Below are 23993 nucleotides of genomic sequence, written 5' to 3'. Positions count from 1 at the left end.
GCACCAGGAAAGCAACAAACCAACCTAAATTTATGCTTACTGCCACAGAATCTCCTGTCTATGCCCCTATAACAGTTCCCTATAAGAATAATTCTATTAAATCTTGTCAAATGCTGCCTAACATAAGAATCATTCCAAGTGTCCAATAAGTGACTGGCCCTTCCATTTAGGGAAAGTAAGAAATGCAGATGCTGGAGTCAGAGATAACACAATGTGGAGCTGGAGGAGCCTATCTTGGAGAGTCTATCCCCTTCTGCAGTTCCAAAAGCTGAATATTTCTTTTATAGTGGAATAGCAACCGGAGACATTTGAACTACCTTCTTACCTTTCCTGACAGTCACCCATCTATCTGACTGATCCTGCTGCGTAACAACTTTTCTAAATTGACTAGCCATTTCACTCTGTACCTCACATATGCCCTTAGTAACATAAAAAAAAGTTTCAACAACATTTGATGTATAAAATAAACTACCTTTCATTACCTACAGAAAATAATGCTTGGGTTCGATTCCACTCTCGGGCGACTGTGTGGAGTTTGCACATTCTCCCCATGTCTGCGTGGGTTTCCTCAGGGTGCTCTGGTTTCCTCCCACAGTCCAGACATGTGCAGACTAGGTGGATTGGCCATGCTAAATTGCCCATAGTGCTTTGGGATGTGTAGATTAGGTAGGTTATAGGGGGATGGGTCTGTGTGGGGTGTTCTGAGGGTAGGTGTGGACTAGTTTTTCCACACTGTAGGGATTCTATGAAAACTTAAATAAAATCAACCACTTAGCTGATCAACTGAATAAAAAAATTCCTCTTCAATAAATTCCTTCCAGAGCTGACCAAGTGTAAGACTCTCTAAGCCTGCAGGAATTAAAGTAGAAAACCCATCAGATCCATTCATAAGGGTCTAATTAGGTGCAGTGATTAATGTAGTGATCATTTGGAAAATCTTTTCCTGTTAGTGATTTTAACGGAAAGATGGAGCTATAATAATTAACTGTGGTGACAAGGGAAACAGAAATATGGAGGAGAAACTGAAAGAACTGTGGATGCTATAAATCAGAAACAAAAATAGAAATTGTTGGAAAAGCTCAGCAGGTCTATGGTGAAAAATCAGAGTAAATGTTTCATGTCGAATGACCCTTCCTCAGATGTTCTGATCTGGGTGAGATACAAGGAATAGTGAATCGACACAAATTCGTGGACAAAATGTGCTGCTCACCTTCCCCAAGAGTTTTGTGTTGTTGTATTTTCACAATAATTGTCCATTAAACTCATCACAAAATGTTAGGGTAATCACCCTGTTTGGACGTGGTTATAATTTACCTAGATGGCCTTCACACTGAGATGAATTTGCACCCAGACCTTATTACCCAGAAGTGAGGGCTATTCTCGCTGCGGTTGTTATGTAGCAAAAGATCTTTTTTAATGTGATGTTTTTACAACACCACTCAGCATCTCTGGCTCAGGAAGGGAACAATATAAAGTGTTGAGTCTCATTTCTGCAGGCAGTAAATTATTCTTACACAATTTTTTTTGACTTCGACAGCGTCCTGCGTGTATAGTCACATGAAGCTTATTTTCCTGGAACCAGCCTGAAGCGAGAGCCTATTCTTTGAGAAGCACTCCTCCAGATTCAGCATGGTTGGCCTGGTGTCTCAGCTACTCTTACTGCCTACCAAAGGCTGTAGGGATTTGCAAGTTAATACTCAATCTGCTTGTCTGTACACACCCTTTCCTTGGCCATCAAGTCTTGGTATGGGATTCAAACCCAGAGCTTTCTGGCCTAGAAGCAGGGATGTTATGCAGTGCTTCAGGAGAATCTGTTCTGCATTTTGTAAAAACAATTATTTTTAATTTCTGCCTCTTTTTCTGATTTAAAAAAAAATCCTCTTTTAATTTACTTTATCTGATGTACATCAGCCCCACCAATCCATTCACCATCCTTAACTTATGGAAATTACTAAATGAATCCATCCTTAATCAGTCCTTGCCTTTCCAAATGCATGTAGATTCTGTCTCTCAGAATCCCCTTTGATAACTGACTCACCAGTGACATTAGGATCACCACCTGTAGTTCCCTGGCTTTTCCTTGCAGCCTTTCTCAAATATTGTGTCTCTCAAATTTGTGTTTTTTGAAGGGGTGACCAAGATGACACATGAAATCAGAGTGGTTGGTGTTGTCTACATGTTCCAGACATTGGTAAGGCCATGTTTGGAGGACTGCATACAATTCTGGTCACCCTGCTATAGGGTGGATGTTATTAAACTAGGAAGGGTGCAAAAAAGATTGACAGGAATTTTACTGACACTGGAAGGTTTGAGTTATAAGGAGGCCTTGTTGGCTTAGACTTTTTTCCCCTGGAGCATAGGAGGATGAGAAGTGACCTTGTAGAGGGTTATAGTATCATAAGCGGCATAAGATAAAGTGAATAGCCAAGATCTTTTCCCCAGAGTGTGTGAGTTTCAAAACCAGACCGCATAGGTTTAAGGTGAGAAGGGAAATATTTAAAAGGGACCTGAGGGGCGACTTTTTCTCACACAGGGTGGTACATATGTGGAACAAGCTGCTAGAGGAAGTGCTAGACGTGAGTACAATTTCCACATTTAAAAGCTATTTGGACAGATACATGGATAGGAAAAGTTTAGAGGGATATGGGTCAAATGTAGACAAATGGGATTAGTTCAGTTTAGGAAATCTAGTTGGCATGGACCAGTTGGACCGAAGGGCCTGTTTTCCTTGCTGTCTGACTCTACAACTCTACTCGTCTTCCATTGCCTCTGCATATCCCTTTAATAAGTTTACTTTCGTGTACCAAAGACAAATATTTATTTAAGTAGGAAAACATTTGTTTCACGCTCCTTCAGTAAAGTGCACAAGAAAATGAATTGTGAGAAGGTGGGGGTCATTTCCATTCAATTAACCCTGGGTGGGGAAGAGAAAATGAATGGATTAGTCACCGATGCTGTTCCTCCTTTTTGCTGGATCTCTGATCATTTACTTACATGGAATGCAGGGTGTGCGAGCGCTGTGTCCTACGAAATAGCTCCCTGTATTGGTAGGTGTAGGGGGAAGTACAATGTGCAAGAAATGACTCAGTCCACAGTCACACTTTCCCCACTTCCCTCTGGGCTTTCCGGGCATGCTCAAATCTACCCTTGCAGATTTATAACCTCGCCCAATTCGGATCGGAGCCAAGCGTCCAGTCGAGAAAACGCGAGTGCTTTTTTGTTTTGGGTGACAAACGGCACTCGCTTACCCTGGAAATGACTTTCACGCGCAGTTGCAAGAGGAGGTACACAGAAAAACAGAGTGATTCATGTACAAGGATGATCCAGAAGACAGGAAATGCCAAAGTGAATGAGTACCAGGGAGGAAAAAGAAAGTTGCAGTGAGTTTTCTGGGATTGCCCTTGGGCATCATGTGGTGTCTCATTCCCACTGTGATTCAGCTCAAGGAACTTTAAGTCCTTTATTCAAATGAAGTCGCCAAGACACCAAAGGGCTCGCATCTATAAACTGGAGCTCATGACTTCGAATGGAATGATCTCGTTACCTCTACGGGTGGAACACTCGTGAAACTCCGTAACAGCTGGGTACACAATCTACAAGACGCACTGCAGTCATTCACCTTCAGCTCAGCAGTACCTTCCAAACCTGCGATAGCTACCATTTAGACAAATTCAGCAGACGCACGAAAACACCGCCACCTGCAAGTTCCCCTTGAATTCACACATTAACCTGACTTGGAACTATACTGCCATATCTTCACTGGCACTGGGTTAAAGTCCTGGGAACTCCCTTCCTCTCTGTGCGTTATGAATGCCTCTACACCCCAAAGACTGCAGTTCTGAACAAGGGTCCAGACCCGAAACGTCAGCTTTCCTGCTCCTCTGATGCTGCTTGGCCTGCTGTGTTTATCCAGCTCTACACCTTGTTATATAAGCAGTTCAAGATTGCAGTTCATCACCACCACCATCTCAAGGGCAATATATTTGTGTCTAATCAGCAACACCTCAAATGTCATGAATTAAATAAATAAATACATTTGCACACAATAAGATTCCACGACAGTACAATGATCACAACCATTTAGTACATCTCTTATTGATCTTCCCTAAAGAATGCTGGGAAAAATTCCTCTGCTGTTTGAGGGGAACTTTTAGGTCTAACTGAGATGATAGATGGAACCTCGGTGTGGGGTCCCACCTCCAACAATTCAGCACTCCATTTTATGCACTGAGTAGGGTCTGAAGTTCACAATGTTTGAACTCAAGAGGCATAAGTGACATAGCTGAGCCACACTGAGCACTTCAATGTACAAGTTCATTTGCTCCCTCATTCTATTTACTATGAACATTCCCATTGCAATTACATTAATGCACATGAACTGTTGAACAGCACAACAGTTGAATTAATGGCCCTGAATCACTCAGCAAGAATCTCAAACATTTTTTTGCCAGCTTCCAGGGTGCCTGCCAACTGTGAGCAACTCATTACACTGAGCAGAATCTTGCTGACAACCACTTAGTAACTAGCAACTCTCATGCCCTCCTCCCCTTTCCAACTGTTAGCCCTCTGCCAACTGTGAATATTATATAAGCTCTTTGCACACTTGAAAAGTGCTTATTTGATGTGACAACTTACATTTACTGCCCATTCCTAATTTCTCTGGACAAGGTGATGAACCACCACAGTCCATGCAATGAAGGGATTCCAGAATTCTGATCCAGCAACAGCAGAAATGGGAACATGACAAGATAATATATTTCCAAGTCAGCACACTCATTGACCTGCATATGGTTGTGGTTTCATACACCTACTACGCCTGTACATCTAGGGTTTGGTAGCTGCTGCAGTAAGACAGTGAAGTCACGGTGAATGGTCTCAATTTACTGTATCAAATGCCTCAGCAGTTTCTCCATCACACAAAGCTCATTAAACTAAACGAAGACCAATGTCTGATCGTAGGGTCCTTGTGAGTAGTTTAAGATGAATGCACTTCTGGCTGAGGATAGTTGCAAATGCTTGGCCTCATGAAAGGCACCACTAATAAAGATGTTGTTTGTGGAAACTCCTTAAATTTTCTGTTGAGTACACACAATTGTGAAAATGCACTCATTATCTCATGTTTAGTCTTGGGTGGGGTGAAATCATGCACACCTCATTGAACCATACATGCAAATTTGAATAAGATAACCCCACCACTTTGTGATGGTTTTATTTAAGATAAATATAATGAAGTTATACTTAGTGGATAAAAGGGAGAAACACAAGAACAGTTCAAAATTTAGTTGAGGCCAATTTCAATGCACTGAGACCATCGAAACTGGGAAACTGATGACAAATTCTGTGGGAGGTGTTGAAAAGCAATTAAAAAGAGCCAGTTTACACTCCAAACATCAAAAAGTCTGCTTGGTCTCCAAACCCACCAAAAAGAGCCACAAATCAAATAAAATAGAACAGCCAACATAAAGTGAAAGTAATGCAAAAAAGGCAGAGGAAAAAGTCTTTTAATTTAAAAAACTAATAGTATACAGTGAATTACTTTGCATTTATTTACTGTAAGCATTTTGATGATGCACACCTACTGCATCAAGAACACGATGTCCAAAGTCAAATGCAATGTTTATATCTTCTGTGAGAATTAGAGAATGAGCTTTGAGAACTTGACCATCACACAGACAAATTACAACTTGCTTCCGGATGTGCATTCAGTGTATCATGGACATATGACATTTTCAGTCTAGCAGGTGCCAAAGTGTTGAGTTGATTTAAATTATACACCTTACTGCTAGATGCTATTGTATTCATTCTAGTTTCTCCCCACCTTTCCATTCAAATGGCTGTAGATTCCAGAGACTAAAAGGACAGGGCTGTCCAGATTCTGGATGACAACTTCAAAAACAGATTTCATCCTATTATTAGTTAGTGGAGCAGGGGGGTTCAATAGTTGACTTCTATTGTCCTTTAGTTCAGTAGGCAAATGCAGTACTGGACAAAGTCAGGAATGAGCCAGATCGTTTCCTGGTCCCACTCATCATCCCTCCCCACTCCCCAGCATTTCCAGTAGACACGTTGCCTGAAAAAGGAGCACAAAATTTCAAAGAGATAGTAAGAACTGTCGATGCTGGAGTCAGAGATAAGTGTGGAGCTGGATGAACACAGCAGGCCAGGCAGCATCAGAGGAACAGGAAAGTTGATGTTTTGGGTCAGGACCCTTCTAACGATAAAAAATTTCAAAGAAGTCAGTTCATTAAAACAAAAAATGCTTGCCTCTGATAAAGAAATTGATGATCAAAACTTCTAGTTCAGGTGATGGTGTTTTTCCAATGTCCCTGTAACTTTTCTGACAAAGAAAATCTAAAATGTTTCCATCTCTCCATCTAAGTGAAACAGCTACATTTAATAGCAGTAACAAAAAAAATAAATAAACAAACCCTTTATGGTTGTACTAGAAGCACTAATACTAAAACCCTTCTATTGTACTTGCTGCAGTACAAATTAGGCCAGTTATTGAAATAAAGTCCTACTCTAAACATGTGAAAAAAAAACAAAATGGATACTATGCTTCCTTTTCCAATTGGGGAAGATGCCGAACTAGAAATTTCAGTGCCAGCATCTGGGCAGAAAAGAGAACTCAAACTAGTTAAATTCTGGAATTAGGACAGAATTCTCTGCAAACTGAATTCAAGCAGGTTATTGATTAATAAGACTCAAATCTTCATGTCTACATTGTATCTCCCAAGTTGATCACATTAGGACTTCAAAGTAGTCCTGGCATGCATGTGTGCACACACATTCACAATGCATGGGAAATTAACTACCAATATTTGGGTTTCCATGCCCATGAACCCTCGAAGTCTCCAACACAAAGCTCAGACTTGGACTGGTCCATTGCCATAACTAGTTGGGTATGGCTCTGTTCAGTTGTGTGATGATATTCAGCATCCATGTAAGACCAAGACTCTTAAGAGGGCTGAATACACCAATTAGTGTCATGGGGAGGTGATGCATTGTAATATTATTAAAATATTAATCCAGAATTTCAAGCTAATTTGAGAACTTTGATTTGAATTCCATCATGGCAGATGAAACGTGAATTCACTAAAAGGTTTGAGTAGATTTGTAGCTCGGGTTGTGGATGATTGGCTCGCTGAGCTGGTTTGTTGTTCTGCAGGCGTTTCATTACCCTACTGGGTAACATCATCAGTGCAGCCTTCGATGAAGCACCATTGTGCTCCATTTTTTAAAAAAGCAGGAAATACAACAGCTCTTCATTGGAGGCTGCACTGTTACCCAGAAGGGTAATGAAATGCCTGCGGAACAAACTAGCTCAGTGAGCCAACCAACCACAACATTTGAATTCACTATCTGGAATGGAAGGAATCCAAAAGCATAACCAATGCTAGTCATGAAAACCCACCTGGTTCTAGTCTTTTAGGGACGACATCTGCAATCCTTACTTGGTCTGGCCCATATGACTCCAAACCACAGCAATGTGATTGTCCAGAGGGCAGCTGAGTCAATCAGGAGATTGACAGCAAGTGGTGCCTAGCCAGCAATGCCCAGATTCCACAACAAATTTTCACAAAAGAGGAACATGTGCTCTTTGTCTATATTTAGTTGACCACCTGCAGTCAAATCAAGTCCCAGCTGCAAGAGTCATGGATGCAGATATCTTGAGGGGAAGTGAATAGTGGTAGTTCACAGCATCACTGACTGGATGATCTGGGACACATCCAAGACACTGGCTTCAGATCAACAATTCAAGTCTCACACAAGTCAAAAGGATTTTCTAACTTAAGTGATCATGCAGTTTGATATATCAAGTCTTGCAGCACAAGCCATTTTGCTAATCAAGATGTCTGGCTCAAGCAAGCTATTATGGAGTGGGTCTCCATCATACTACTTTGCCAAAAAAAGAAAAAACTAAGAATTTTCTCCATTTCATAACCCAAGTTAGGAACTATGAATCCTAATACAAAGGTTTGTTTACATCCCTGTTACATACAACTGTTTATTACACAAAGTGAAAAATATGAAAGCCACATCCTAAATACATGCGTATTAGATCAAAACCAAATTCAAGATAATTTGATTCTGTCCTCTCACACTAATTCCCAATTCTAGATATTTCCTAATCAACCTGTTGAGATGTCAGCGTTAGATGCATGCAGATATTACACACCTCTGGAGTAGATGGAACTTTTACCTGGGTGTCTTAGCTCAGGTAGGGAAACCACTGCAAGTTTCTAGATTTTACTTAGCTGACATTTGGTTCAGTGCAGACATTAGTCACTCTGTAGTACACTTTGTTGGCAGGCAATTTGACTGCAAGAAACATCATATCCAACCCAATGTTACTAAAGTAGTTTGAGTGTGCAGCCAGCTGAAGGTGATCAGCATCAGGGTTGAGGTCACTTACTTTCTTAGCCTAACAGTATGATGGCCATTTTCTCAAAAAGCTGTTAACACCAACAAAAGCAGCAACTGCTTTACTGTGATCCTACTTACTACATAACTCCAGGCTCTCTTGGTACAGAGATCGTATCCCTACCTCAACCAGGTGGTAGGGATTCAAATCTCTTGCCCCCAAGAAGAGCTGAACAAGTTGCCTTAAAATCTAGATACAAATACTGTTAGAGTGGATCAGTGAAACCAGTTAAGTGCAACTGAAACCATCCAAGTCAAAATTGACAGAGGCTTTAATAGCATCTACTTGCCTTTTCCAATGAGGATGCAAACTGGTTGAATTCAAGTTTCACACCCAACCAACCTCAAACACACTGTGTGCAGTGTGCACACTGTATGCAAGAGACATTACTGCAACTCACCAAGGTTTTTCAACAGCACCTTCCAAACCCAATATTTACTCCTCAAACCAGGTCAGCAGGTGCACTGGAACACCAACTGCAAGCTCCCCTCCAAGTCACACCATCTTTACAAACTAATTAGCATTCAATACTATTTGGCTAGATCAAAATCCTGGGACTGTAGACTGGCTGGATTGCAGCCATTGAACCTCCAAAGATACGAGATAGAACAAAAAGGTGACAGCTTGTAGCTCAGGTCATTGTGGTTGTCAACGTGCAGCTTCAGAAGCAGACTGATACCTAGTATGGTGACAAAACCTCTGAATAAACTTATCAACTCAGCAAGTCAGTCAATAAAGCAGTCTGGACAGTGACTGACAACTTGAAAGGATGAAAATTTGGGCTTTTCAAAATGTTCTCTGGCAACTATTATAGGTATACTGATCTGTTATATATTGGGCAACTTGCTACACAAGTACATATTCATAAAGTAAGGTCATTCTCATACTCCATTCTTGAATTTTACTGAAGACACTAGGAGGCGCAATGTCCAAGTTTCTACGGAAACATTTGAATTTGTCAGGACAGCTGCAATATTGATTTTTGTTTGTGTTGCAGAATAACTTGCTGTTTTGACGATGAGTAAAGCACAGTGACCCATTAACTCCAAACTTCAGATCACTATCACAGAAACTCAAGTACATGTTAGGAAAGGTTAAGCACTTCAAATAACCACAATCTTTGAACACAAGGACAGCTGTATCAAGAATTTCACACCATCCCAACCTGCTAACAGTTAATCCAAAACAATTCCAAGTATCTTTTTTGGCAGCTACACTTCAAGTAGTCTGCCAAAAAACAAAATACAGACATTCAAATTCATGCTAACACTGAAGGTCTTCAACTTGATTACACAGCTTGCTGTACTAGTGGCAAGTAGCAGCAGTTTTCAATTCACCCTTCTAGGTGAAGATGGGTGAAATTACAAGCTGACAGCTAAATGTATCTTGTGTGTTGGAGGTATTTATTCAAATAAACACATCTTGAAATAATTGGAAGACTTCCCAGTCTAACAACATATCACTGAGTGTCAACAATCTAGCATGCAGGACTGTGCACCATTTAGGTGGTGTGTATTAAAAGCAGACAGACAATTGACTGAAGTGCCAGATTAAGACATTTAGGTGAACAGCTTTTATTAGCTACTTGCAGTATTAAACACCTCAATGCTACAAGCTAGCAGCAAGGTATTAGGGTTAGAGGAGGAACTTCTTAAACTAAAGTGAATCTGCAGAATTGCAGTGGATACCTTCACCCTTCAAATTCTACAGTCTCATCAATATGGATAATTACCCAACATGCAACAGAATAAGACCACTCACCCCTCCAGAGCAGATTCAATGAGAAGATTCCACTGAGACATAAGACGCAGTCATTTACAGTCTTTTATTTTCTTAGTTACAGTAATTTAAAAAGATCAGTTGGATGAAGCAATTTAGACCCAGCAGTATGGAATGACAATAAGTTTAGAGAATGATTGTGGTCACTTCATAACCCAAACCAGAAGATACCAGATGGGTCCCCATAAATAGGTGTAACTTAACAGTCCATGAATGTACAAGATATGTTACAAGTACAACACTGGTTCACATAACATTGACATCTGTGACCATTTAGACAAACTTCTTGAATTCATCATACAAGACCAGCACAAAAGCACCACCCATGCCTCTGAGCACATTGGACCAGGCACCCTTGAAGAAAGCACTGCCACCCTCGTCCCGCAAGATCTTCCTCCAGCAGTCAATTGTTCCTTTGTACATGATATCAACTGAAAGTAGAAACAATTATTTTGGCTCTCTTCCTACAGCTTCAAATTAAATTACAAAACACTAACAATCAAGTGTTATCCTTTTAGAATTAAAGGGGGAAGTAAATTCCATACCCCATTGCATGTTAAGAGGGATATCATTATAATCACAGCCCAAGCCCACAGAATATGTGTCAATATGACCACCACCCAAACCCCTTTGAAAATTCTGTTAAGACAATTCCTTTAGCCTACCACAATTTAGTAGAACCAATGTTTGCATGGAGATGAAGTCTGTACCATTCATTTGGTAATTTTTCATAGTTATAAAGGATGCAACACTGACTTCTGGTTGATAGTTACCACCTTAAATATCCTATTACTAGGCCATTCCTTCACAGCTGTGAATATCCTGGAATTCCCCCAACACCACAGCACATGTACATTAGCACAGATTGCAGTGGCTCAATAAGGCACCTCCACAACACCTTCAAGGTGAATTTTGGGGAGGAACTAATGGTTGAACACTACCAAAAACACCAATAAACCAAGGCAAAAGTATCAAACAGTCAACCTACCTCCTTTCCGACCGGACTGCATCATCATACGACGACGAACAGTGTCAAATGGATAGGAAGTCACACCAGCAACAGCAGTCACAGTCTGAGCTATCATCCAACTGATCACAATGTGAGTGTTCTTAGGATCAGGGAGCATTCCTGGGGCAAAAAGAGATAGTTGAATTACAACAGAAACACAAGAGACACAGGTCAAGTCAAACAAAGTGTTTCACTACGTACCTTTGGCAGTGTCATAGATGCCAAAGTATGCGGCTCTGTAAATGATGATGCCTTGTACAGACACATTGAAGCCTTGGTACAGCCCCCTCATGCCATCTGACTTGAAGATCTTGGTAAGACAGTTACCCAATCCTGTGAACTCCCGCTCGGTGGCAGACTTTCCAACATCAGCAGCTAGGCGCGTTCGGGCAAAGTCAAGGGGGTAGACAAAGCAGAGTGATGTAGCACCAGCAGCACCACCAGAAGCCAGGTTACCAGCAAAGTAACGCCAGAACTGTTTCTTGTCAATGCCACCAAGGAAGATCTGCTTGTACACATCTTTGAAAGCAAAGTTCAGTGCCTGGGTGGGGAAATATCTGATCACATTGGCCAAATTACCACGCCAGAAGGACAAGAAACCTTGCTCTCTCGGAATGCGTACAACACAGTCAATGATCCCTTTGTATTGCTTCTCTGCTGCAATCTGTTTGCTCGCATGTTGCACCTGCAATTGAGAAAAAAATTAGTTGAGTTATCAGACTCCACGAAATCACATTAAATCCAATTTCCATGTCCAGAAAGGCAACCCCACAAACTGAAAATGCTGGACATCTTAAATTTAAGAAAGCCGGAGAAATCAATATCTGGCAGCATTGACTGGGAGAAGAGATGAAATAACATTTCAAGTCCAGTACAATTCCTCATTGGAATGAAAAGCTATGCTGGACTCAACTGCTGTTTTTCCAGGATAGCCAACATCACCACAATAGTTACTCTACACAACAGAGACTGGATGGACTTTGTCGACCGAGGCTGCAAAAAGAGAGTCATTGATGAAATCTCAAGGCTGCAGCAGGAGCCCACTTCAGGGTCATGTGGAACCAAAGACTACACTTTTGTCCTTCCCTAAAAATCAACCTTGAGAAGGTGAATGGCCTTCTTGAATGACTGCAATCTGTGTACATACATAGGACGCACTCCAGGAAGGGAATCCCGGGGTGGTGACCCAATGAAGGAAGAGCGAGATTTCCGAATGAGGACCCTGGGTCACATCTGAATCTGGGACCTGCCCACCGAGTTCAAGAGGAGTTTCGGTAGAATTCTTACCGAAGAGTCAGGAGCTGCGGGGAAATCGATCTTGCAGATGACCTTCTAAGGCGGTCTGGAGTTACGCACCCAAGAGGGCGGTTTTTGACGAGACACGCTCGGGACCGAGAAAGCCACCCGCGGGCGCTCAGCGACGAGGGAATAATGTCACCAGACGAGACAAAGTCGCCCCCTTCGAGCAAACATTCCGCCAGGGAACAAACATTTCCCAAACCTCAGTGATATCGGTGAATGAAAAGGAACTTTTTGGGAGGACCCTCAAACGTCCGTATAAAATGGTAGAGATTTTGTTTTGCAGAATGGCGGCATCCACGCGTGTTAAACCGGGGCGGAACATATCGGCGTTTAAAAGAAGGCTTTAGGTAAACATCCCAAGCCCCGAACATTTCTTGCAATGTTAACAAACCCCACCAAAAACCTCCTCCAGCCCCCTCCCCCCCGGTTAATGATGGGGAAAGTACGCTCCGAATTGTGCTCGCCGGGATTCCGGATGCAGTGGGCCTCAACCCGCTCCATCAGCCAACAGGCCTCACTCCTCCTTCTCCTTGTCGCGACCTTGATTTGCCTTACAAGTCACATCCTCAGCCTTTACTTATTCCCTCCCCACCCCACCCCGCGCTTGCCAAAGCAGGGAAAAAAAGCAATAAAACATTTGGAAGAGCCGCCGCATCGAATTCTATCGACCCGCGACAAAATGCCTATCTGCTTTACATTAAATGTGTCCCTCGCCCGCACTAAGGGAGGGAGAGAGCAGGGGTGCTCACGGTTACTTGCTGCAGAGGATGTGATGGGGGCTGGGGATAAAGGGAAAGGAAGCACAGCTCCATTTTGCATTTGCTCAAGAGTCAGTATGAGGCCGATAAAGCAACCGGCTTCTTTTTTCCTGTATCTTATACCTCCTCCCGAAGTCGCTGGGACCAAACTTACAACTGCGCCAAAACATTGTAACAAAAGCAAGCATCAGAGGCTACATTGAATCTGCGCTAACGCTGTCAGCGAGGAACCCTAGAGACTGAATGGATTGCAGTACCTGCAGCAGGAGCTTCACTCTCTCGATGGGAGCCACCGCTGTCTTGGAAATTGCAGCAGCCACGCCGCCAGCGAGGAAATCCTTAAGGAAACTTACAACCTTATCACCTGCCATTTCTTGTTCTTTTTCTTCTTTCTTGTGAAATTAAATGCTTGATTTTTTTCCGCTCTCGTAAACCTGATCTTGTTTCTTCTGCTCCCCCCCAACGACTTGCAAACAACCTTGCAGCAAAGCACAATCCTCACTTTTTACTGCCGGCACCGAATGAAATGGCCGAATTTGCGGCGGAAGTGAAGCTTTTATGCGGCGTAGCTCCGGCGTTAACTCCGCCCGGGGTGCGGTGGCATCCACGCTGATTGGCTGATCCGGACGGCGCCCGCTTTCTGATTGGGTAGATTTGGCACTACCCGTTCTCTGATTGGCCAACATTGGCACCACCCGCTCTCCAAGTGGATAAACCTGTCGGCCCCCGCCATAGCACCCCACCCTCTAATTGGACTGGACTGACATCCTCTGCCATCTGATTGGCTGGACTGGGGAGCACCTCGCCGACTGATTGGCAGCATGTAGGGTTCCCGCTGACTGATTGGACGGACGGTGGTGCTTCCTATTATTTGATTGGTCAAACAGCTTGCTGTCTGAATGGCTGGGTCAGAATACCGATCCCCTGAAGGTGACAATGTCCCCAAAATGTTACCCTGGGCTCCTCTGTAACTTCCCGGAGCTGAGCCTCTTGTTACAGTGTTACTCTGGAGAACACATCAGGGAGAGAGAATCATCTCACAAAATCCTGAACGGTCACATTGTCACTGAGTTGCATTTTCCCTTAAAATGTTTCAGTTATCCCGCATAGAACTGGTTTGCTGTTTTCATTAATTTACTTCCAATATATTTCACATAACTTGGTGATTGTACAATATGATGTATTAAAGGAGCACAAACTGCTGTAAGGAAATCAGAGTCAATTGGTCTTTGTTTTCGAGCTCTTTAATAAAGGGTTGTCCTCTAACGTTTTTAGCCCCCAGGTTTAGCAATACCAGTGTTTTTCGTCTCAGGATCTTTATGCTTACTATATAATCAATTGACTAATATATTTGACTTGATTACACTGAGTCTGCTATGTCAAGGCATGTTCGAACCTTTTTCTTCACACAGAGTCAACATAGTTTCATGAAAGGGAAATCATGTCTGAATGATTTATTGAAGCTTTGCCAGTAAGTCCCAAACAGAGTGGATAGAAGGGAACCAGTAGATGTGTTGTATTTGGATTTCCAGAAGGCATTCAACGAGGTACCATACAAATGCTTAAGTCATAAACCAAAAGCCCATGGTATCGAAGGTAGCATAATAGCATGGGTAGAGAAACGGCTAATGGGTAGGAAACAGTGTGAGTAAGGATACGAGGTTCTTTTTCCTAATAGTGACCAGTGACCAATGGGGATCAGTGCTGGGACCACAACTATTTAGGATATATATTAATGACTTGGAGGAAGGAAGTGAATGTGCTGTAGCCAAATTTGTGGATGACACAAAAGTAGGTGGAAAGGCAGGTTGTAAGAGGGATACAAATAGTTCAGAGACATTGGTAGGTTAAAAAAGTGCACAAAATGCAAGCAAATGGAGCATAGTGTAGAAAAATATGAAGTTCTTTATTTTGGAAGGGAGAACAAAAGAACAGTATTGTTTAAATGGAGAAAAATTGCAGAAACCTGCAACACAAAGGGACTTGTACTTTGAACAAAACACAGAAAGCTAGCACACAAATGCGGTAGGTAATCAGGAAGGCTAATGGAATGATGGCCCTTTGTTTCAAGGTAGTTGGAGTATAAGAGTAGGGAAGTCTTACTGCAATTGTACAAAGTGCTGGTGAAACCACATCTGGAGTACTATGTGCTGTTTTGGCCGCCTTATTTAAGGAAAGATATCACCTAATTGGAGACAATTCAGACAAGGTTCACTGGCATGATCCTCAGTATGGAGGGATTGTATTTTGAACAAGGGTTAAACATGTTGGGATTCTACTCATTGGAGTTTAGAAGAATGAGGTGATTTCATTGAAACATATAGGATTCTTAAGGAGCTTGACAGTGTAAATGCTGAGCAGATATATCCCCTCATAGGACAGTTTAAGACCAGAAGCTATAGTCTCAGAATGAGAGGCATCAATTTAAGACTAAGATGAAGAAGAATTTCTTCTCTCAGAGAGATGAAAATCTTTGGAACTCATGGGAAGCTGGAGAAGAGATTGCAGGGGACTTTGCAGAGATATTTGTATCATCAACAGCTGCCGGAGAGGCGCCTGAAGACTGGAGGATTGCTAATGTTGCGCTGCAAGAAATGCTGCAAGAAAAAGTCAGGCAACTACTGACCAGCGAACCCGACATAAGTGGTGGGTAACTTGTTGGAAAGGATTCTGAGAGATAGGATTTATTTACATGTATTTGGAAAGGCGAGTTCAATATTATAATGAGAAATGGAAAGGGATGTTGGGTAATAACACCTACCTTTATTGAGAGTGGGTGACTGTAAGTCTTGCCCATAATTTTTAAATTTATATTTGCCAGTCGTTGTGCCATCTGGAAATGGGAATGGCTTTTCCTTGAATCCTTACCTAAACATTTCAGTATCTTGCACATCTCTACAAATCTCACCCAATCACCTTTGCTGCTCAGAAATCAAACCCAATTCAAACCCAACTTCTCCAGCTAGTCACACATATAAAATTCCTCATCTCTGAAATTATTGTGGCCAATTTTGGGCACAGTACTCTAGTTGTGGCCTAACCAGAGCTTTATAAACTTCAACATAACTTCTCTGCTTTTGCACTTAACATTTCTATTGATGAAGACCAATGTTCTACTTGCTTTGCTAAATTACACACAACGTATCCTGCCAAATTCAGAGATCTATGCACATAATCCCTCAAATCCCTCTCTCCCTGTATACTTTTTAGAACGTTGCCTTTATCATGGTCTCTTTCCATCCTTTCTCCCAAAAGACATCACTGTACACTTCTCTATACTAAATTCCATTTGCCACTTGTCTACACATTCTGATCACTAATCTATGCTTCATTCCATTAATTAATATCATCTTCATTGTCAGCCACATCATCAGGTTTAGTATCATTGGCAAATTTTGAATTTTTGGTCTGAATTCTAATATTCTGGTCATTTATATAAAGTTTTTTTTAACAAGGTGATTCTGGCACTGAACTTTTGGGAACTTTACAGTCAACCATCTTCACAACCTCAAATGTAATTATTGACCATGTCTCACTACTTTCTGTCTTTTCTTCTGAGCATTGATTTTGTTAACAGTCTGTAATGTGGTACCTTGCCAAATATTTCCTTAAGATCCACATTGACAAAATCCACCAGTTTTCCCTCATCAACATTTTCTGTTACTTCACCTAAAAGAAAATCAATTCAATGCTTCACAAATCTTTTGGAATTCTATGAAGACATTACGAGCGAGGTGGACAATGGGGACCCAGTGGATGTGGTGTACCTAGATTTCCAAAAGGCCTTCGACAAGGTGCCGCACAAGAGGCTACTGCATAAGATAAGGATGCATGGCATTAAGGGTAAAGTATTAGCATGGATAGAGGATTGGTTGACTAACAGGAAGCAAAGATTGGGGATAAATGAGTGCTATTCTAGCTGGCAGTCAGTGACTAGTGGTGTGCCTCAGTGATCGGTGTCAGGACCGCAATTATTTACAATTTATATAGATGATTTGGAGTTGGGGACCACGTGTAGGGTGTCAAAGTTTGCAGATGACACTAAGATGAGTGGCAGAGCAAAGTGTGCAGAGGACTGTGAAACTTTGCAGAGGAACATAGATACATTGAGTGAGTGGGCAAAGGTCTGGCAGATGGAATACAATGTAAATAAATGTGAAGTCATACATTTTGGTAGGAGTAACAGTAAAAAGGATTATTACTTGAATGGTAAAAAGTTGCAGCATGCTGCTATGCAGATGGACTTGGGTGTCCTTGTGCATGAATCACAGAAGGTAGGTCTGCAGGTACAACAACTAATTAGGAAGGCAAATGGAATTTTGTCCTTCATTGCTAAAGGGATTGAGATTAAAAGCAGAGAGGTTATGTTGCAGCTGTACAAGGTGCTGGTGAGGCCACACCTGGAGTACTGTGTGCAGTTTTGGTCTCCTTACTTAAGAAAGGATGTACTGGCACTGGAGGGGGTGCAAAGGAGGTTCACTAGGTTGATTCCGGAGTTGAGGGGGTTGGCTTATGAGGAGAGACTGAGTAGATTGGGATTATATTCATTGGAATTCAGAAGGTTGAGGGGGGATCTTACAGAAACATATAAAGTTATGAAGGGAATAAATAAGATAGAAGTAGAGAGGATGTTTCCACTGGCAGGTGAAGCTAGGACAAGAGGGCATAGCCTCAAGATTAGAGGAAGCAGATTTAGGACTGAATTGAGAAGGAACTTCTTCACCCAGAGGGTTGTTAATCTATGGAATTCCTTGCCCAGTGAAGTAGTTGACGCTACTTCAGTAAACGTTTTTAAAGATAAGGTAGATACTTTTTTGAACAATAAAGGCATTAAGGAATACGGTGAGAACGTGGGTAAGTGGATCTGAGTCCATGAAAAGATCAGCCATGATCTTATTGAATGGCAGAGCAGGCTCGAAGGGCCGGACGGCCTACTCCTGCTCCTAGTTCTTATGTTAAATAGTCAGGAATTATCTACTTTTTACAAGTCTATCTTGACTCTCCTGAATTAACTCAGACTTTTTTAAATGCTTGCTAATTATTCCTTGATTATTATTTCTTAATTCTTATCCATCATTGCTGTCAAAATGGCTATCCTACCATTATTAGGAATGTCTTTACACATAATTTTTGATCACGTGTTATAACACAGCTCTGGGAACAGTTGGGTCTTAAACATGGACTTACTGGCCCAAAGGGACACGACTGTATGATATAACAGACCTTCAGGAATGTCCTTATACCATTTCTTGAACAAGACCATTGGGTGCTATTCTTCAGATGAGATGTTTGTTAAAGGTACCATGGCATTAAAGTGTCAGCCTTTCAGTCGTCATCGTGTATGTGAGCCTGAAGGTTGTGAGTTTAAAACCCCACTCTGTATATCTGAGCACATTATCTTTTCCTGACTTTACAACAGCGATTTATCCTTTAATTGTCTCAGCAGCGGGCTATGTCCAGGAGCCATGAAAGATGCAATATCACTGTAAGCGTTTCCTCATGGTCTCTATTTATTTTTAACTAATATCATTCAAAGCAATCTAATAAAAATGCTGACTTAAAGAAGGCTTAAAGACAGAAAGCAGTGAGACATGGTAAATAATTACATTTCAGGCTGTGAAGATGGTTGACAGTAAAGTCCCCAATTTGTAGGTCCTTTTGATTGTGAAATAGCTAACACATAAACATGCTGTATTGATGCCAAAATCATTGGTCCTTCCAGAATGAAGTTTATTGAGAAGAACTAATAATTGTGTATCATAGCTGAATGGTAGTTAAAAATAATCCTGCAGTTGATTATCAGAAAATATTACGATTTGCACATTAATATATTATTATGTATTAATATGTATTTATTATTGCATATAAAGGGAAGTTGGTTAGCTCAATTGGCTGGACAGCTGGTTTGATGATGCAGAGTGGTGCAAACAGTGTGAGTTCAATTCCCACACCAGCTGAGGTTACCATGGAAGACTCTCCTTCTCAACCTTTTCCTTCATCTGAGGCATGATGACCTTTAGGTTAAATGGCCACCAGTCATAGATCATAGGATCCCTACAGTGTGGAAACAGGCCCTTCGGCCCAACAAATCCACACCGATCCTCACAGCATCCCACCCAGACCCATCCTATCACCCACCTGATCTACACATCCAAGAACACTACAGGAAATTTAGCATGGCCGATCCACCTAGCCAGCACATCTTTGGACTGTGGGAGAGAAACCGGAGCACCCAGAGATAACACACACACTCACAGGAAGAATGCGCAAACTCCACACAGACAGTCGCCTGAGGGTAGAATCGAACCTGGGTCCCTAGCGCTGTGACGCAGCAGTGCTAACCACTGAGCCACCGTGCCGTCATCTCTAATATATAGAACATAAACACAACACAGAAAAACCTAAGTAAACGTTTTAAAATCAGCAAGTTAATGCATCAATGCATTTTTAAATGTTATTCCACAAGTATCTGTAATTTCAGCAGTTTAAAATAAGGCTTTTGGGGATATTAAACTTCAAATTATTATATATTTTGGAAACTATATATATATAAATAATATTAATGCTTCTAAAGTTGTAGACCTTTGCCTATAGAATGCTGACTCTGTCAAATGAAGACAAATACCTGCAGCCTCAGAACATATGCAACATCCAGGTGGCAACATTCAAAAATGCAGGACAGTTGCTGATGTATCCACTCCAGCTTGCAGTGGATAGTCCACTCCCTGGGGCAACCAATCACAAATAAAATGGAAGGAAATAACCAGAAACTGCTCCCCCAATCACAGGCTGGTGTCCCACATATTTGCTGCTGATAGGCTTGTAGTGATCCTACCAGCTGCAAAGAAGCAATGTGATTGGTGAAACCACTATCAGTTAAGTAAGGAGGTACCACTGTATTAACCCAAAGAAGAGAAACATCCTCATTTCAGTTCAAATAAAACCTGTTTGGTGGTGCATCAAAATAATTTGAAGCAAAATTAGAGGACAAGTTTTAAAAAAAATGAAAATAACAATAAGTATATGTTTTAAATGTGTGCTTTGCTGCAGCAGCATGCAGATGTAGAGTGGAGGTCACAAGTTGTGGGGCAATTTAGAAGTAAAGATTATAGTTTTTGGATAAAGGGTAGCAAGCAGATTTAAAATAGAGATGAGGAGAAATTACTTCTCTCAAAGGATCGTGAATCTGTGTAATTTGTTACCCCAGAGTGTGGTGGATGCTTGGACAGTGAGTAAATTTAAGGAGGAATGAAATAATTGCACAGAGGCTGGTATCCTGTCACCAAGTCATCCTTTTGTTTAAAATGTGCACAATACACTGGCAGTGACCAGTCAGGTCAGAGTCCCTGAAGTCAGGAGAATCTCTGAATCCCTTGTTTATATCTGTCAGCCAAGGATCCCTGATTGACCCACGTCAACAACCCCAATCAAAGATCTCATATTCAATAAGATTCACCTGGTTCCAATCACTACAAGGAGATAGCCAGAACTTTTAATTAGTTATTGGTTGAAGGGTTAGAGAGAGTGAGCAGGAAATTGGAGTTGGGGTCAACATGACATCTGCCATGATAATATTAAGTTGTGGAACAGGCTCAAGGGGCTGAATTGCCTACTCCTACACCTAGTCTTTATGTAGATGTTTCCACTGAATAATAACATTTCTTTCTTGCAGCAAATAATCTGCACAGAAACAATTACAAGGGGCTAAAATCACAATGATGTCAGTGGATTGATACCATCTTTGTGACAGGGCATGATGGTGATCTTGAAATAGTAGTCTTCCACACATTCTGTCCAAATGTGTTTTTCACTAAATTCACCTATTATTTGTTAACATAATGTTCTGCTGTCCTCTAGTTCTACACAAGTATTACTCATAAATTTATAGTAGATCGATGAATGTTGAGGGAGGCCCATTGGCTAGATGATTAGGTTATGGATCAGGTTAACGCTAATCTGATTAGCACTAGACTATGATCACAGGGATTCGATCACAGCCCTGGCTGAGATAGGATTGCCCCATGCCTCCTTGCCATACCGCTGGGAAAAAAAAAATTCACATCACTTTGCCAGGGCTTCAGTGAATAATCACCAAGGACTTATAATGGTAGCGGCCCCGGGAAATGTTGTAGAACAATGAGACCTAGAGGTGTAGGTGCACAGCTCCTTGAAAGTGGAGTCACAGGTAGACAGGGTGGTGAAGTGGGTGTTTGGCATGCTTGCCTTCATTAGTCAGTACATTGAGTACAGGAGTTAGGATGTCATGTTACAGCTGTACAGGATATATTGGTAAGGCCACTTTTAGGATATTGCATTCAATTCTGGTCTCTCTTCTGGAGGAAGGATGTTATTAAACTTGCGAGGGTGCAGAAAATATTTACAAGAATGTTGCCAGGGTTGGAGCGCTTCAGTTATAGGGAGAGGCTGAATAGACTGGGACTTGATTCCCTAGAGTGGAGGCTGAGAGGTGACCTTATAGAGTTTTATAAAATCACGAGGGGCATGAATAGGATCAATAGCTAAGGTCTTTTTCCTAGGGCACGGTGTCCAAATCTAGAAGGTATGGGTTTAAGGTGAGAGAGGAAAGATTTAAAACGGACCCGAGGGGTAACTTTTTCATGCAGAGAGTGGTGCGCGTGTAGAACAAGCTGCCAGAGGTAGTGGTGGAGGGGTTACACTTACAACATTTAAAAGGCTTCTGGATGGGTACATGAATAGGAAGGGTTTAGAGGAATACAGGCCAAATGCTGACAAATGGGACTAGGTCAGACTGGGATGTCTGGATGGCAGGGACAAGTTCAATCACAGGGTCTGTTTCCATGCTGTATGACTCTGACATACCTTCACGCAGAGAATTCCAGATGAGGATGATAAATGTTATATTTGCGAGTATATTTTATATTGTAACCAGTTCACTGATATTACTCATTCCTCTGAAGAAACAAGCAATGGTATCAAGGATAGAGCTGGATGAACACAGCAGGCCAAACAGCATCAGAGGAGCAGGAAAGCTGACGTTTCGGGTCTGGACCCTTCTAGGCCCGAAACGTCAGCTTTCCTGCTCCTCTGATGCTGCTTGGCCTGCTGTGTTCATCCAGCTCTACACCTTTTTATCTCAGATCTCCAGCATCGGCAGTTCCTACTATCTCTGAAGCAATGGTATCGACATTTTTTCTCTCGGAAACTCACCCACCATGGCAATTCCAAAGGAAATAGAATTTAATCCCACTCCTTCTGATGGGTTCACTCTTCCTACGTGGTCTTGAGTTGCAATGGATTCTGTCCCTGCCTCTGAACCAGAAGGTCTTGGTTCGATTCCCGCCCCAGGAGTTGATAGTCAGGAAGGTATACTCATAATGCAGCCAAAACAGATGAAGACACAAGCTGCATATCCTTTCCACCCAGGTGGATATCAGGTTGAAAGAGTGGAAGAGATTTCTGGTTGGCTGTGTGGGATGGTAAGAAATTGGAGCCTCTATCCATAGCTCCAGGCTACAACTTCCTTGTAAAAGGGCATGTTGCCACAGCAACTCGAAATCCCTGAATGTAGTGGTGGCAGAGAACACGGAATCCGAAGTTTGAAAACTTGTATACCAGAACACAAAGAGTTTTCAGTAATAGTACCTCTGCCTCCGAGCCAGTGGAAGTAAAACTGATGACAATCGAACAAAATAAAGGACAAGACAAAAAAATGTAGGAATTATTAAAACAAGGAAAATTAACAGACAAACAGATAAAACAAAACTTTTCAAATGATCATTAGCAAAGCAAAGTTATAAACATGAAAGATTAAAATATACCCAAGACAGAGAAACTGGGAACCACAAAACAAGAACGAGATTGAACAAGTAGTTTGGTCATAGAAGAAGAATGATGTTTGTGTATTACCAAGGTGATAATGCTGCGTCACTGTAATGTAATTGTTATTGTGCACGTGTAACATGTATGACATGGCCTAGCCCTGAATCCGGCTGTCACAGTGAAAATCTGACAAAAGATCTTTACAAAAAAAGTTGGAATCTACATTGACGCTATAGTTTGACGGGGTGTCAATGATAGTGACTACTCAAGGGTGGGGTCTTATGCAGCGGATACACAACTTCCAGAACATATCAAATTCCACTGCCAACAAGAACGAGCAAAAATGAGGCTTCCTGACAAATGTAACAAATACAGCATACGTACAGGATAGTTTCCATTTATATTATAGTTAATCAGATTGAGGAGTTATAGCCACGGATTGCCTTGTAGGATTATGATGTTGTGGTAATAATGAAGGCCTGTCTTAAATATCTGGGTATTAATTATTCCTTAGTTACAAGGAATTCAGAAAAGTTGGGAAAGTAAGAAGAGTAGGAGTAGCATTTTTGCTGAAGGACAGCATCACAATATTGGGAAAGGTTTCAGACGGTTCAAGGAGAGAATTGATTTGTCTAGAGCTAAAGAATAAGAGAGGTGCAATTACATTGCTCAGTGTAACATACAGAAGGCCAGTTGGCGGGAAGGATATAAAGGAACAAATCTGCAAGGAAATTACAAACAAAGAACAATACAGCAGAGGAACAGGCCCTTTGGCCCTCCAAGCCTATGCTGACACATTTTGCCCTTACATATTAAAACTGTCTTCACTTACAGGATCCGTATCCCTCTATTCACTTCTTATTGTGTCTGCTTCCACCACCTCCTCTGGCAGCGCATTCCAGGCACTCACCACCCTTTG

General features: G+C 41.7%; 1 protein-coding gene across 1 annotated transcript; it reads right to left on the bottom strand.

The window, feature by feature from the left end:
• Nucleotides 1-10236: 10236 nt before the first annotated feature.
• On the bottom strand, nt 10237-13816 carry slc25a5 (solute carrier family 25 member 5). The gene is made up of 4 exons (XM_020513574.2): nt 13531-13816; nt 11415-11898; nt 11193-11333; nt 10237-10635 (listed from the first exon to the last, which is right to left on the bottom strand). Exons 1-4 carry the CDS (start codon nt 13642-13644, stop codon nt 10478-10480), a joined length of 897 nt encoding a protein of 298 aa, XP_020369163.2. The 5' UTR covers nt 13645-13816; the 3' UTR covers nt 10237-10477.
• Nucleotides 13817-23993: the final 10177 nt, after the last annotated feature.

The sequence above is a fragment of the Rhincodon typus genome, chromosome 14 (genome assembly GCF_021869965.1).
Source record: "Rhincodon typus isolate 14 chromosome 14, sRhiTyp1.1, whole genome shotgun sequence".
NCBI lineage: Eukaryota > Metazoa > Chordata > Chondrichthyes > Orectolobiformes > Rhincodontidae > Rhincodon > Rhincodon typus.
Note: the sequence above shows the minus strand (reverse complement) of the source record. Positions and strands in the feature narration are given on the sequence as shown.